The sequence below is a fragment of the Aquila chrysaetos genome, chromosome 13 (assembly GCF_900496995.4).
Source record: "Aquila chrysaetos chrysaetos chromosome 13, bAquChr1.4, whole genome shotgun sequence".
In the NCBI taxonomy this organism is placed as follows: domain Eukaryota; kingdom Metazoa; phylum Chordata; class Aves; order Accipitriformes; family Accipitridae; genus Aquila; species Aquila chrysaetos.
Genome location: NC_044016.1, coordinates 20250716 through 20263676, shown reverse-complemented (window position 1 = coordinate 20263676; position 12961 = coordinate 20250716). Strand labels below are relative to the sequence as shown.

At 41.2% G+C, this 12961-nt stretch overlaps 1 protein-coding gene across 2 annotated transcripts in view; it reads left to right on the top strand.

The window, feature by feature from the left end:
• Nucleotides 1-12961, top strand: part of GLP1R (glucagon like peptide 1 receptor) — an 85895-nt gene that overhangs the window by 50480 nt on the left and 22454 nt on the right. For both annotated transcript variants that reach the window (XM_030036095.2, XM_030036096.1), the window contains exons 4-7: nucleotides 296-405; nucleotides 3020-3126; nucleotides 7925-8078; nucleotides 9632-9791. In XM_030036095.2, the coding sequence (XP_029891955.1) occupies nucleotides 296-405; nucleotides 3020-3126; nucleotides 7925-8078; nucleotides 9632-9791 (531 nt within the window). The remainder of the gene's footprint in view (nucleotides 1-295; nucleotides 406-3019; nucleotides 3127-7924; nucleotides 8079-9631; nucleotides 9792-12961) is intronic.

Genomic DNA, 12961 nt, shown 5'->3' with positions numbered 1-12961 from the left:
AGACTGTTGTTGCTGCTGAAGGGTAGCAGTTGTCCTGGAGTATGCACCGTCTGATCCCTTTGCAGCCGTGTCCTCCCAGGCTGCTCCCTGGCCCTGAGGACAAGCAGCAGCAGCGTCTACTTCAGGCAGAGAGTGGGCGAAGTACTCCCCCAGTGATGCTGCGGCTTCCCCCTCCAGCCAGGAGAGCAATTGTTGAGGAAGAAAGGTTGCACCAAGCCTCGGACTACTCTGCACACCTTGCCCCGCAAGCAGGCTCTCCTCCCATTAACCCCATGGCTTGTTTTGATTCTGGCAGTGCTGCATGGGCAGGTGTACCGGTTTTGCACCCCGGAGGGGACGTGGCTGCTGAAGGAGAATTCAACCCTGCCCTGGAGGAACCTGTCTGAGTGTGAGGCCTCTGACCAGGTAAGAGTTTCCATCTCTTGCTGTTGTTTAGACCAAAACAGAAGAGCAGAAAAATACAGTCATTGATGTCCGGGCATTTTTGTCCTGTCAAAGTAATCTTTACTGACCCATCCTGGGTGCCTCACTTAAGTGAACCTAATGGTAAGGGACATCAGGCCTCTCCCCTTCAACAAAGGGAATGTGAAGCATAGACAAGAGCAGGTTTAAATTTATGTGAGAGAGCTAAGAGAAGTGAACCCAGGTAGTCCTAGCTGCAGTGCAGTGCGGGGGGCTCAACTGCAGCCTGCCCGAACTGAAGGAGTGGCCTAATGTTATTCCTTTGCCTTTTCTTCCATTGGCACGTCATTATAATAAAGTGACTGTTTGTTCTCTCTGTCTTGTTAGCAGCTATTAAGGCAATTAAGGTCAACTGAACTGAAGGATATTTGCTTTTCACCTTTGAGCAGGGGCAGTCCCTGCTTTTTGTTTGTTTGGGGGTGTTTTTGTCTTTTTACCTTAATTTGCTGTGGGCAATGGAATTAGGCTCGTCAGTGTTATTTTCTTGCCCTATTGCTTTATACTCTGTAGGGAACTGAGACACCTGGCACCAAATGAAGGAGAGTGTAGGGATTTCCAGGGGATTTTTGTCAGCCATTGGCGTCAGCTAGCACACTGTGTGCGTTCTCATGACACGTGATACCATTGCTGCTGTGAGCCTCCAAGGGTGATGCTTTTCCTTGCATAAATTGAGTGTACTCTGTCTGTCCCAGCATAGTGGGAACTAGTACATACCTAGCCAAAACAGTTCAAGTATATGAAATTCCCAAGTGCTGCAGGATCTGTGTCCTCTAGAGTTCCTGTTGCTCAGTGCCTTGTTCTTCAGAAAGAATAAATGGCTGCAGACTAGAAGGAGATGGGAAAAGAGATAGTTTCTAATTCTCCAAGTATGTTAAATTTAACTTTTTCCTTTAATTTGTAGCCTTATTCCTTGTCCCTTCCATGTTCTGGGCTATCCCAGCAGAATGCACTATCTTAACGCAAAGCATAAGCCTGGTTGTTTGACTTTTCTGTGTTTGCCATTATGGTTTCTTCCAGAGCTGTGTTGGGACATGCCAAGAAGAGAGGTACCTAATGGTAATACTTGGTCATTTGGCACCTGCGTCCACGTTCCCATGAACTTATCTAGATTCTAAAACCCTGTGCACATGGTGTCACTCCCTGAAATGTGAACAGCCATGCTTGGTTTTCCAGCTAATGTATATAGAGCCCCTTAATAGTCTCCTTTGGTTTATGCATCCTCTACATGAGAACAAGAGGTTATTTTGATAAGTTTGCTGGGTATTATGTTACAAGTGTTGCTAAAACAAGATCCAAAGGGTTTGTGAGTGAATCCTTATAAAATAACATTGTTTACTTTAAGTGTGTAATGTGGTTTTGATCTGTGTAGATGATTTAAATTGTCAGGTCTCAATAGTTTGCCTAAGCTTTCATACTGAAGAGATTTTTCTTTTCTCTTCATAAGGCAGCCCTTGTATCATTCCCTTTAAAACATTAACCTAGCAAACCCCTGAGGAACAGCCTGTATGCTCACCTTAAATCCTCCTGGCTGTGCTGTACAGTGAATAGCTGTACTTATTTCTGAAGTACAATGAATGTATTCCTTTGTACAGCACAGGTCTCAGGAGTCAATTGCAGAATTACCAGCTTGAAGAAGGGAAGTAAAATGCCTGAGTCTATTTAGACAAAGATACATGCTTAGAAATGAACCAGAACAGAGAATATGAATGTGCCTCAGAGGCTGCTGAGCAATAACTCTGTGTTGTAATTCAGACCTGCTGTAGCTTTTCAAATACTTCTCTTCTCCCTAAAGATTTTGGCCAGCACTTTCAAGCAAGGGTCTCAGTGATCATGTTTTCAACAGTGAACCTGAAGAGAGCCACAGCCTAGGACTGTCAGGGGGGTGCAAGCATTCCCGCGGCTCTGGCCCGCCTTGGGTTGCTCCCTCCCAGGCAGTGCTGTAACGCTCAGGGGCTACGGTTCATTACCAGGAGGTTGCATAGTTGAGGCAGAAGAGAGACTATTTGGGGGCAGAAAAGAGTTTAGTTGTATGAATGCAAGGCATGCTTTGCCTCAGAGTCAAAAAATAGGACCTGGCTTGTTTAATTTTAAGTATAGATGCAGCCAAAGGACCCCCCTCATTACACAGTAAGGAGACTTGCTTTAAGTGTTCAAGTCTGAAAACACCAGCTTTGTCATTTTTACTGCAGGGTTGAGTTGTGTCTGTGCTTCCTGCCATCTGTTTAAGACTTGCTTGTGTGGTAATTCATGCCTCCAACTTTATTGTGAAATAATGTAACATTATCTATTTTCTAGCCTGGCTGCAAAATCCAACTGTTTAAGTGAACACCTGGGAGCAGCTGGGGAATTAAGATTAAATTTTTATTTCTTTAGAGCATACAGAAAGTGGAAGACTGATTTGATATGTGCATTTAAACTTGAAAGTAGGAGAATGACTTCTCATTATCATTAAGAAAAGTTAGAAAGCAGCTGGGAGAAAAGAACTGAAGCCCATGAGCTCTGTCTTTTCCCCCCTCCCTTTTTTTTTTTTCTTTTTTTCTCCTTTATATGCTCTCAGGATGCACCAGAAGAACAGCTCCTGAATTTGTCCATCATATACACCATTGGATATGCTCTTTCCTTCTCTGCCCTTGTAATAGCAACTGCCATTCTTCTTGGATTCAGGTAACTGGCGAAGCTCTGAAGAGAGTGGAGAAAAGGTGTTATGTTTTTCTATATGATAGTATCAGACTTTGACAGAAACATTTGATTATTTTTTTCCCTTTCTTCCATCACCTCACTATTTTTCTATCTTATGTCACTTCTCTGTTCCTTCCTACAATCATTTCTTCTCAAAATGCAAGTAAAATTCCTAAATTTTTGCAGTTACCTGTATGAATGCGTAGAACAGATGTTTTTTATCAGTTGAAATATTTTGTTGTGATATTTTTTATTTCAATGAAATTTCCACTGGAAGAGATGGAAAAAGAGAGAGATTCCAGCATTCCATCATGGCGTGGCCTTGCAGATGAGGCACTAGTCTGGGGTGTGAGAGGACATTTAGGACAGAAGTTTTCATCTTGCCTTCCTTGGTATTACACAGAACATAAAGCTCAGTCTTGTCTATTTCCCAGACCTCACATGCAGGGTATATTTCAATGCAGAAATGGATTTTTGACACAATTTCTCTTTTTGGAGAACTTTCAGAAATTCTTACTTCTTTTGCAATGTGGAAGAGAACATAATTTTGAAACTTGAAAAGTTTGTGTGAAAGAAATTGCTGTCACCTGGTCAGACTGGTGTATTGGGTTCATCCAGCTATGCACCAACAAATTGCATGGAGTGCATCAAAATTAAGACACTATTTGTTGAACATGCAAATGATACACTGTGTAGGTTTGGTTAAAAAAAAAAGAGGGGGAAAAAAAAAAAACCCAACAACTTTGGACTCCAACAGAGAGATCTTTTTTTTTCTTTTTCCCTTTGTAAATGCAAGAGGTGTCTTGATTCCAGCCAGACTTTTCTGCAGTTTGGGGATGCTGAGCACAGGACACTGATATTTAGAAAACACAAAGATGTGATCCTGCTCTGTTGTGGGGAGGAAGTCCCTCTGCATGAAGTCCTGCTCCCTGCTGCTGTATATAGCCAGGTCCCATCACCTTTCTTACACGCTGATGAGTCTGCCTCCTAAAAAAGTTTTCCATCTTCTGGTTACTCTTATTCAAAATCAGGTCAGGAACCTTCAGTGCTCTGATCTTTAAGAAACTGTCTTCCTTGACTAAAGAATTATCATTGCCAGTTAATGATTGTTTGCTCTGGTGCCAGCGCTCTCTGTTAGCAAGGCAGTCCCTCTCCTTTCCTCCTTCCTAAGTGTTTATATCCCTTACATATTTAAAAAGGTCAGTCATACCTCTTAGCTTCTAATTTCCAAAACTGAAATGACGCAAGCCTTCTAATATTCTACCACACCTTGTATTATCCCTCCTCTGTCCAGAGGAGAGGCGTAGGCTAGCAATCCCAAAGAAAATTTAAAATGACTACAGAAATGCAGATACATGCTCACCCTCTGTGAATGCCACATGATAATTATGATTTGTACATGTTGTACCTGTGCAACTTTGGGACTCATCTGACAAAGCACCAGATGGTCTTGAAGTTTCCAAATGTCTCCCAGGATAAGTGCTTTCTCCTTGTTTCACCCATCAATGACACTTTTTTGAGAAATCTTATCAGCCCAAGTGAAAAGGTCATAGAACGCAACCATATACTTTTTGAAGGAAGGAATGAAGGATGCACATGTTTTTTGGCAGGGAACAAAGAACAAGTTTGTCACTGGGCCCTGACTTTTGTGGAGAGATGCTTTAGCATTTTTTCCTTTAACTGTGAAGCAGGGACTGGAGAAGTGTACAAGAGTGTGTGCTGCTGATATTGAAAATGAGATTTCACAGATGTTAAAGGGGCTGAGAGCATTGTTAAAACTATGCCATCGATCCATTCTGTGCTTTCCTGTCTAAATTGTGTATCTGGAGACAACTTGGTCCCCCACATGGGTTGCAGGTGCTGAATTCTGACTGAAACCTCTGCTTGTGGCCTCTCCCCAGTAGCTGTGCAACCTCAACAAATGGGGATCAAAATCTAATTCAGTGGCACCAAAATGCTGATGTTCTCCACTTTTGTAATGGGAAGGCCTTTTTAAGTTCTTAGACTACAGAGTAACCTTTATATCTCTTTTTAATAATGATACAGCAGAGGAAACAATATATCTCCAGTGTCCAATTTTGCATCTTCTGAAAGAAATGCAAGAAAAGTCTGTAATTTCAGTGATGGAAGCTGAATTAGGGCCATAACTTCATGACTGAAACAATTTGAATAACTTGCATTGCCTGTAGCAGAAATACTCAGTAACGACTGTCCCGATCCAATGTCGGGGAAGGTTTCGATATGATCCCAAGAGCGAGACTAAGACACAAATGAGGTCAAATGCCGTATAGTCAAAAGAGTTTTTATTATCAAAAGTATCAAAAGTGGAAAAATGGTAGCAATAGGATAGAATGGAAGAAAAGGTAGAAATTAAGCAAGCAGTCGGGATAGAGTTGCAAGGATAGTCACCACCATGGATCCAGCGGCGTCCCGTCGGTCCTCAGGCAAGCAGTCGGTGGTGGGAGTTGCAAGGATGGTCACCAGCACGGATCCAGCGGCGTCCCGTTGGTCCTCAGGCCAGCAGTCGGTCAAGGAAGGTCACCAGCACGGATCCAGCGGCGTCCCGTTGGTCCTCAGGCCAGCAGTCGGTGGTGCGAGTTGCAAGGATGGTCACCAGCACGGATCCAGCGGCGTCCCGTTGGTCCTCAATCTTCAATTCTTTGGTGAGGAAGAAAAGGCCCCCCCTCACCACTTGTTTCTAGGGGTTCTTTATAGGGCATATTTCGATGATGTCATGCGCTGCAGGTTTCATTCATCACACGACCTTCGCATGATCGATACCAGAAACCAATATCTTATCAGCTCCAGCCCAGTTTCCTCCCCTGGATGCCTCAATGGCCTGGTAATAGTCCTTATGGACAGAGGAGTGTCCCGCTTAAACCGGCCATCTTGGAGACAAAGGGCTCTGGATGAGCAGTTCACAGTTCCTTGATGACAGCCCAGTCCCTCATACCTCACAATCTTTGAGGCAAATGGTTCGAGATAACAATTCAGCCTCTTACAGCGACTTGCAACCTATTTTCTTCAATTGGCTAATTTGCATAATTTTTTCAACTTTAAATGTGTAGCAGTTCTGAAGGGTAGAAACAACTTTTGAGTTAAAAGGAAATAAATATTAATCATAAGGAAAATAAATATTCATCATAGGTAAGTTTTGAAATAAGCTATGACTTAAGTGATGCAAAAAATTCTATTTGACCAATGGAAAAAAAAGTTCTCCTTCCTATTCAGTGCAAAACTGATAACTTTCAAACCAAGTTAGAGCAATAAAAATAGACATTTAAAGCATAAGTTCACTGGAACCCTTGCTAGAACAATTGCTGTTTATCATATTGTCCTAGTTTCAGCTGGGATAGAGTTAACTGTCTTCCTAGTAGCTGGTAGGGTGCTATGTTTTGAGTTCAGTATGTGAAGAATGTTGATAACACTGATGTTTTCAGTTGTTGCTAAGTAGTGTTTAGGATAATGTCAAGGATTTTTCAGCTTCTCATGCCCAGCCAGTGAGAAAGCTGGAGGGGCACAAGAAGTTGGCACAGGACACAGCCAGGGCAGCTGACCCAAAATGGCCAGCGGGGTATTCCATACCATGGGACATCCCATCTAGTATAGGAACTGGGAAGGGAGGGGGGCGGGGAATCGCCGCTCGGGGACTTGCTGGGTGCCGGTTGGCGGGTGGTGAGCAATTACACTGTGCATCATTTGTACATTCCAATCCTTTCATTATTGCTGTTGTCATTTTATTAGTGTTATCATTATCATTATTCATTTCTTCTTTTCTGTTCTATTAAACTGTTCTTATCTCAACCCGTGGGTTTTGCTTCTTTTTCCTGATTTTTCTCCCCCATCCCACTGGGTGGGTGGGGAGTGAGTGAGCGGCTGCGTGGTGCTTAGTTGCTGGCTGGGGTTAAACCACGACACACATGTTACCTGTATCTTTTAGCATCAAAAAAGAATCATACCCAGTGTAACTTCCTTTGAAGCAAAGCATGTACCCTTGCAGTGCTGGAAGAAAAATGTTTGTGGATAAGGCTGGTAAAACATTGGCAGTGCTCTGCCATTGGATGCCATTTATATGACTGCAGTTTCTTTTGCTATCCCTTAACATGCTCTTTTTTGACAAGTAGCAATTTTATTGTCTTTGCAGCTGGCTGTTGAAATTCAAGAGGATTTTTTTTCTTTGTTTTTTTTGTTTTCAGTTCTGAATGCAGAGGTGAAAATTCTGTTCCTTTTAGTTCTACAGAAAGTATTTACAATTCCCCCAGGAGGCAATCTGAACACAGATTTTTCTCTTGTTGTCAAAACGGTAATTCACAGGTGGATATTTTTTCATTGTGGGTTTGAGCACAGCCAGAAACTGTACTGCACACCAGTTCCTGAGCCTTGCCAAGGTGAAACTGTGCAGTGATATTGGGGTCAATTCAGAGAGATAGTTTCAGCATTATGTGAAACTTGACTTTTTTTAGTCCTTTCAGATATGTCTTCTGAAAATTACTTTATTTTTACACTTTTTAAACTTTTAAAATATTTTTTTCTTTACGCACTGGTCTCCTTCCTTTCCCCACATATTCACACTTAGGGCTGAAGTTTTCAATGTGTCTTTTCCTTGATAGTGATTTCTTCCCAAAGACAGTTTGAAATCCCTACAGCCATTCTCAAGTTATGGGATTTCCTCTGGTACCTCCTGATTTCCAACAGGGCTCATTTGTTTCCTCCCTCAGTCCTATGTGTGATGCTGCAGCTTTCACATAGGTAGTGGATCATGATGAGTTCTTCCTTTTTACAGACATCTGCATTGCACGAGGAATTATATTCACCTGAACCTCTTCACCTCTTTCATCCTCCGGGCTATATCTGTCTTCATTAAAGACTCAGTGGTGAAGTGGATGTACAGCACAGCCACACAAGAGCACCAGTGGGAAGGACTTATCTCCTTCCAGGTAGGGGCAGACACTGTGGTGGTTCTCAGAGTATTGGAGTCATCACTGTGGTGTGTCTGCATGACAGCAGGTGTTTTCATTTTGTACAACCCTTGTTGTACAACATGCTGTTCTTCAGTCCACAGAGTTTCTCTGAAACTTGTAGCGCAATGTACGCAGTTGTAGTTGTGCCACCCCGGGCTTGGTACAGGCAAGTAATTGATGCCGTGGCATGTTTCTCTGCCTGGGGGAAGTTTGCCCCTACTAGACAGAGGAAAGATGAAGAGGTGGATTTTTTATATATACAAATGCTCGTATCTTCTTCTCATGCTGCAGGTTCATTTCTTCTAGCAGTGACAAGAGGCCATTCATTTCCCTAAGCTGGTACTTTTTGTGATAGGACTGTCCATTTTGTATAATGTCCAAATTAGTTGGTCATTCTTGGAGATCTTTATAATCTGTTGATGACTGAAAAAAGGGAAGCATCTGATTAAAATGCAAATTTGAAAGCATTTAGAAAAGCTTTGGAAGAACAGGGCTAATTAAATACTTCTGGTCGAAGGGAGGGGATATACAACTCTTTTGTGAACATGATGAAAGCATGCCTTTCTCCCTTCAGATCTGGAATACAAAAGGTACTTGAATCTTCAAAGAAAGGGATTTTCATTATCTGTACAGCTCTTGTGATTCTAGAATATGGGTACAGCGTTTGCTGCTGCAATACAGGGTTGAGGTCGTAAAGGGTATGTCTTCTGATGCATACTTAGTACCCATCCTTTTCTGACACTCTGCCTAAGGCTTAAGTGCTAATACCACATAGTCAATCTCACATGATGGTTGATTTTTTCTCATCCACAATGTATCAATTGGCAGAAAATAACATTGTAATACATATCTTAAATGGTATGGAAATGTTCGTATTGGATTGTCAGTCATTCCCTCCTTCCAAAAAACCCCTAGGCTTTATGCTTTCACACATGATTTATCCAATAGTGGTTTCATCAGATCTGATGGGTATATTAATTAGGTAATCAGGTTTCATACTTATCTAAAGCCCTGCTGACCACCTCTCTGTAATTTACCAGCCAAGAGAGATTTTGCACTTAAATGTGATGCACTGGGCGAAATTACTGTTCTATCAAAAAGCTTTTACTTTTGAAAATAGTCAACATTATGGCATCCATTATTTGCTCTTTAATAGAGAAATTCTCAGCTGCAGAATAGAGTATCTGGGGAAGTGAAAAGATTCACTGACTGCAGTTGATACAGTACCTTTCACTTGCTCTTCTTTTCATCTTTGCGTTGTGCTTTTCAAATTATAATACATCGCTTATTGAGGGAAAATGCAGAATGTGTAATTTTAATTTTTTTTAAAGGAGGAATGTTGTTGAAAGCATCTATCTGCTGTGTATAGCACCTGTTACTGGCTTCTGTCCCTTCAGTACACAAATGTGATTAATTTAGCAAGCATTGTTTTGAGGAGCAAGAGTAGGAGAGAGAACCGGTCTTTTGGGTTAGCATACTTTTAGTCTCAGCCCCGTCACATTCATCTGACATCATTTCTTCCATCACAGGAATCACTCAGCTGCCGCTTGGTCTTTGTGATGATGCAGTATTGTGTGGCTGCAAACTACTACTGGTTGCTGGTGGAAGGCATGTACCTGTACACGCTGCTGGTACTTTCAGTCTTTTCTGAGCAGAGGATTTTTCGGCTTTATCTCTGCATTGGCTGGGGTAAGTTGATCTTTCATATGTCCACCTGTGGCTGCATACACTGGCAGATGATATAATAGGAAAAAATATTGTGTGTCTATCGTCATGCTGCCCAGTTCAAGTCCTGCACTCTCCATTCCGTTTTGGTTCCCGATCCCTTACCTTGGTTGAGCTGGAGAGTGCTGGGCTGGCACAGCTCTTGGGTGCTCATGGCGTAGAGGCTCTGTGTTCATAATGCAGGGGCTGTGCGACACCACAGAAACTCCCCAAACCAATGGCAGGCACATGGTACTTTTCATGCAAGACATCAGTTTCCCAATACAAAATATGTGTGGGTGATTCCAGGTGACTGTGGGCTTTCCTGGACTGCCCTGCTTCATCTCCTGAAAGTTTCCCATTACATTCAAACATGTGTTAAGTACTTGTGGTGCAAAATAGCGATGATACCTTGTACCTGGTCAAGGATAACAGTAGAGAAATGGTGGCAGTGTGAGCCGGGGGGATGCAAAGGGGCTGAGGAACAAGGAGGTGCTAGCAGGGAGTTGTCAGGTTGGTTATGTGGGCAGAGCAGGTTAAGTAGTGATTGTCGGGCAAAAGAGTGCTCAGGGTGTGCGTGCCATGGGCATGTATGACCTTGAGATTAAGGACTGTGATGCCTTGAAATCAGTTGGTTGAGCCAGAGTCGCCTTCTGTAGAAAGGCTAATGCTTTGATTCTTTCACTGTCCAGTTAGCCTGAAAATATATTACTGTTCAAGTTTAATCCTATTTTTGGAATGATCTCTTGTGCTTTTATTGCATTCTCCCCCCTCCGCTTTTGGTGGAAGTCAGGTGGCTTTTGGAAAGCTGAAGGTAAATCCAAGTAAATACTGCAAGTGCTTTCACAGAAACTGGTTTGAACATTTAAATTGCTTTGACTGTCCTTCTCTATGGATTTGCCAACTGTGAATATTCTAGCAAATTAGTTCACTGGTAAAATGCATATAAATGGCTTACCGTGAATTACTCAATTCTACTGAATAGTGATATATGAGGAGCAAAGGCTTTCTGGTGTTTTGATGGGAATAAATACATGCAAGTAATAGCAGTTTCCTGCTGGAGAGTTTTAGTTAAGAAGTTCTCTATTTTCTATTATTGTTTTATATAGGACATGCAGCAAAAGCAACAGCATCTTGTATAACATTTGAACTATGTATGTTTTAATCATATTTTATGAATAGCCATACCCTCAATTAAAAAAAAAAAAAAAAAAAAAAAAAAAAAAAAAAAAGAGGGAGCTAGCTATCCTGAAGCACTGACTGAGGTCATGGGAGGAAATGGAAAGGAAATTAAAGCACAATTATATCTAGCCAAATCCTGAGGGTATTGTGTTGTTTTATAAGTAAGGGATATGATAGTTTTGATCTGAATCACTTCTAATTATAGTTTGTCTCTTGCAAAAGCAGAAGGCAGAAACAGAAGATGCTATTTTGGTTTTGCTCTTCCTTTACAATGGAAGTTTTGCTACTGTATATTTAATTTCTGGATGAGTTTGTGGAATTGAGTGGCAATGCCAGAACTTGGCACTGGATGTATGGGTTTCATCCAAGCTTCCTAGAAAAGCTCTGCCCGTGCCATTCAACTCTCATCTGCACAGTTTCTTGCTATTCCAGCCATGGCTGCATGTGCAAACCTTGTGAATGATTCTCCACCTTCAAATGCAGAAGCATCTGCTGTTTCACTGCTCCCAGATCAGTTATACCAGTTTCTTCTCTAACAAGTGGAAAGATATGAAGAACTTTTCCGCTCTTTCTTGCTGCTTCGCTGGTGATTCCATTTTTTGGGTGCTCAGGTCCCTCACCAGGTATCTTTCTGCTGTATGTAATGCTTAGAAGATTTCTGGGGGGCGGCGGTTTGAGCAGCATGATAGCCTCAGCATAATGCCAAGGCTTCAGAGAGACAGTAGGTTCCTGTTTGAGCTGAGTGTCCTGCTCTTTGAAATAGTTGATTAACTGTAAAAATAAAGCTGGATCAAACAAAAAATATATATTTAATTGTCAGAGCTGATTTGATACCCTGACCCTTTGTTCTGTTAATGAATTGTCCTCTTACAGGATAATTTTTTAACCTGTTCATTACTCATCATTTGATGAATATTTATGTTTTAAGATTTCATATATGTATTGTTCACAAACTTAGTGGGTGTTAGTCATTTCATGTTGTTATTTCTTCTAATTATAACTGAACTTTGTGATCACTTACAGACCATACAGTATTGTTTTTGCTGTCTGAATACCTTCTGCAATCCCCCATGTGATCGCATATGTTTGCACTTGTACTTCTCTCAAATGTACATATGAATAAAACTGTGTATTCTCCTCAAGGTTTTTGTCCACCTGAGTGTTTGCAGATACTCTTGGTCATGATGTTTGCCCTGTTGTACTTCTTTCAAGGAACAACAGGTCTCAGAACAAAGAAAAAACTAGAGCAAATTATTTCCTCAGGTAATCCTAAGCAAAACTGTAATGTAAGGGCCAGTTCTCAAATAGGTAGAAATATCCCAATACATATTACTGTCCAAGCTTTTAAACTGCTATATTAAATAGTGCTATATTTTGTTATAACACGGGAAAAAGTCCACATAATTGTGTAAATAAAGAAAAGCACTTCTCCCATTTTATGTCTAACATGATCATTTCATCTCAATTCAAAACATGGAAAGGATAAACCTGCTTTTCAAACAGAAACATGTAAAAGATACCATACTCAGTCTGTGTTTTCCTAGGAACAGTTAGCAGTGAGGAGTGTAAAGAAAAATTAATAAATATTTCCCAAATATATTTTTGCTATGTGATAATTTCAGGTCAGTTCATAATGTTATTAGACAGTAGTCCATTTAGTATCAGTTCAAATGAGTAGTTATTCTTGCTGTTGGAAGTGTTTTATAAGGGGAAAAATCTGTTTATCTTGTGTTATTGTACTTTGCAAAAGCTAGAAAAGTTATAAAAGCTTGACAGACCTAAGGAAACCAATGTAGTTTTAGAAAATGTCAGTCACTTATATCAACCTCATGTATATTAATAGGATTCTATAAACCTTCCTGATTACTTGTGAGGTAACTGTATTCCTGTAATGGCCACTTCCTTGTTGAGATTTCATGCCATACTAGGCTTTGAGATGGCAGTGTTAAATTTTTTCCTATTTCATTTAATGT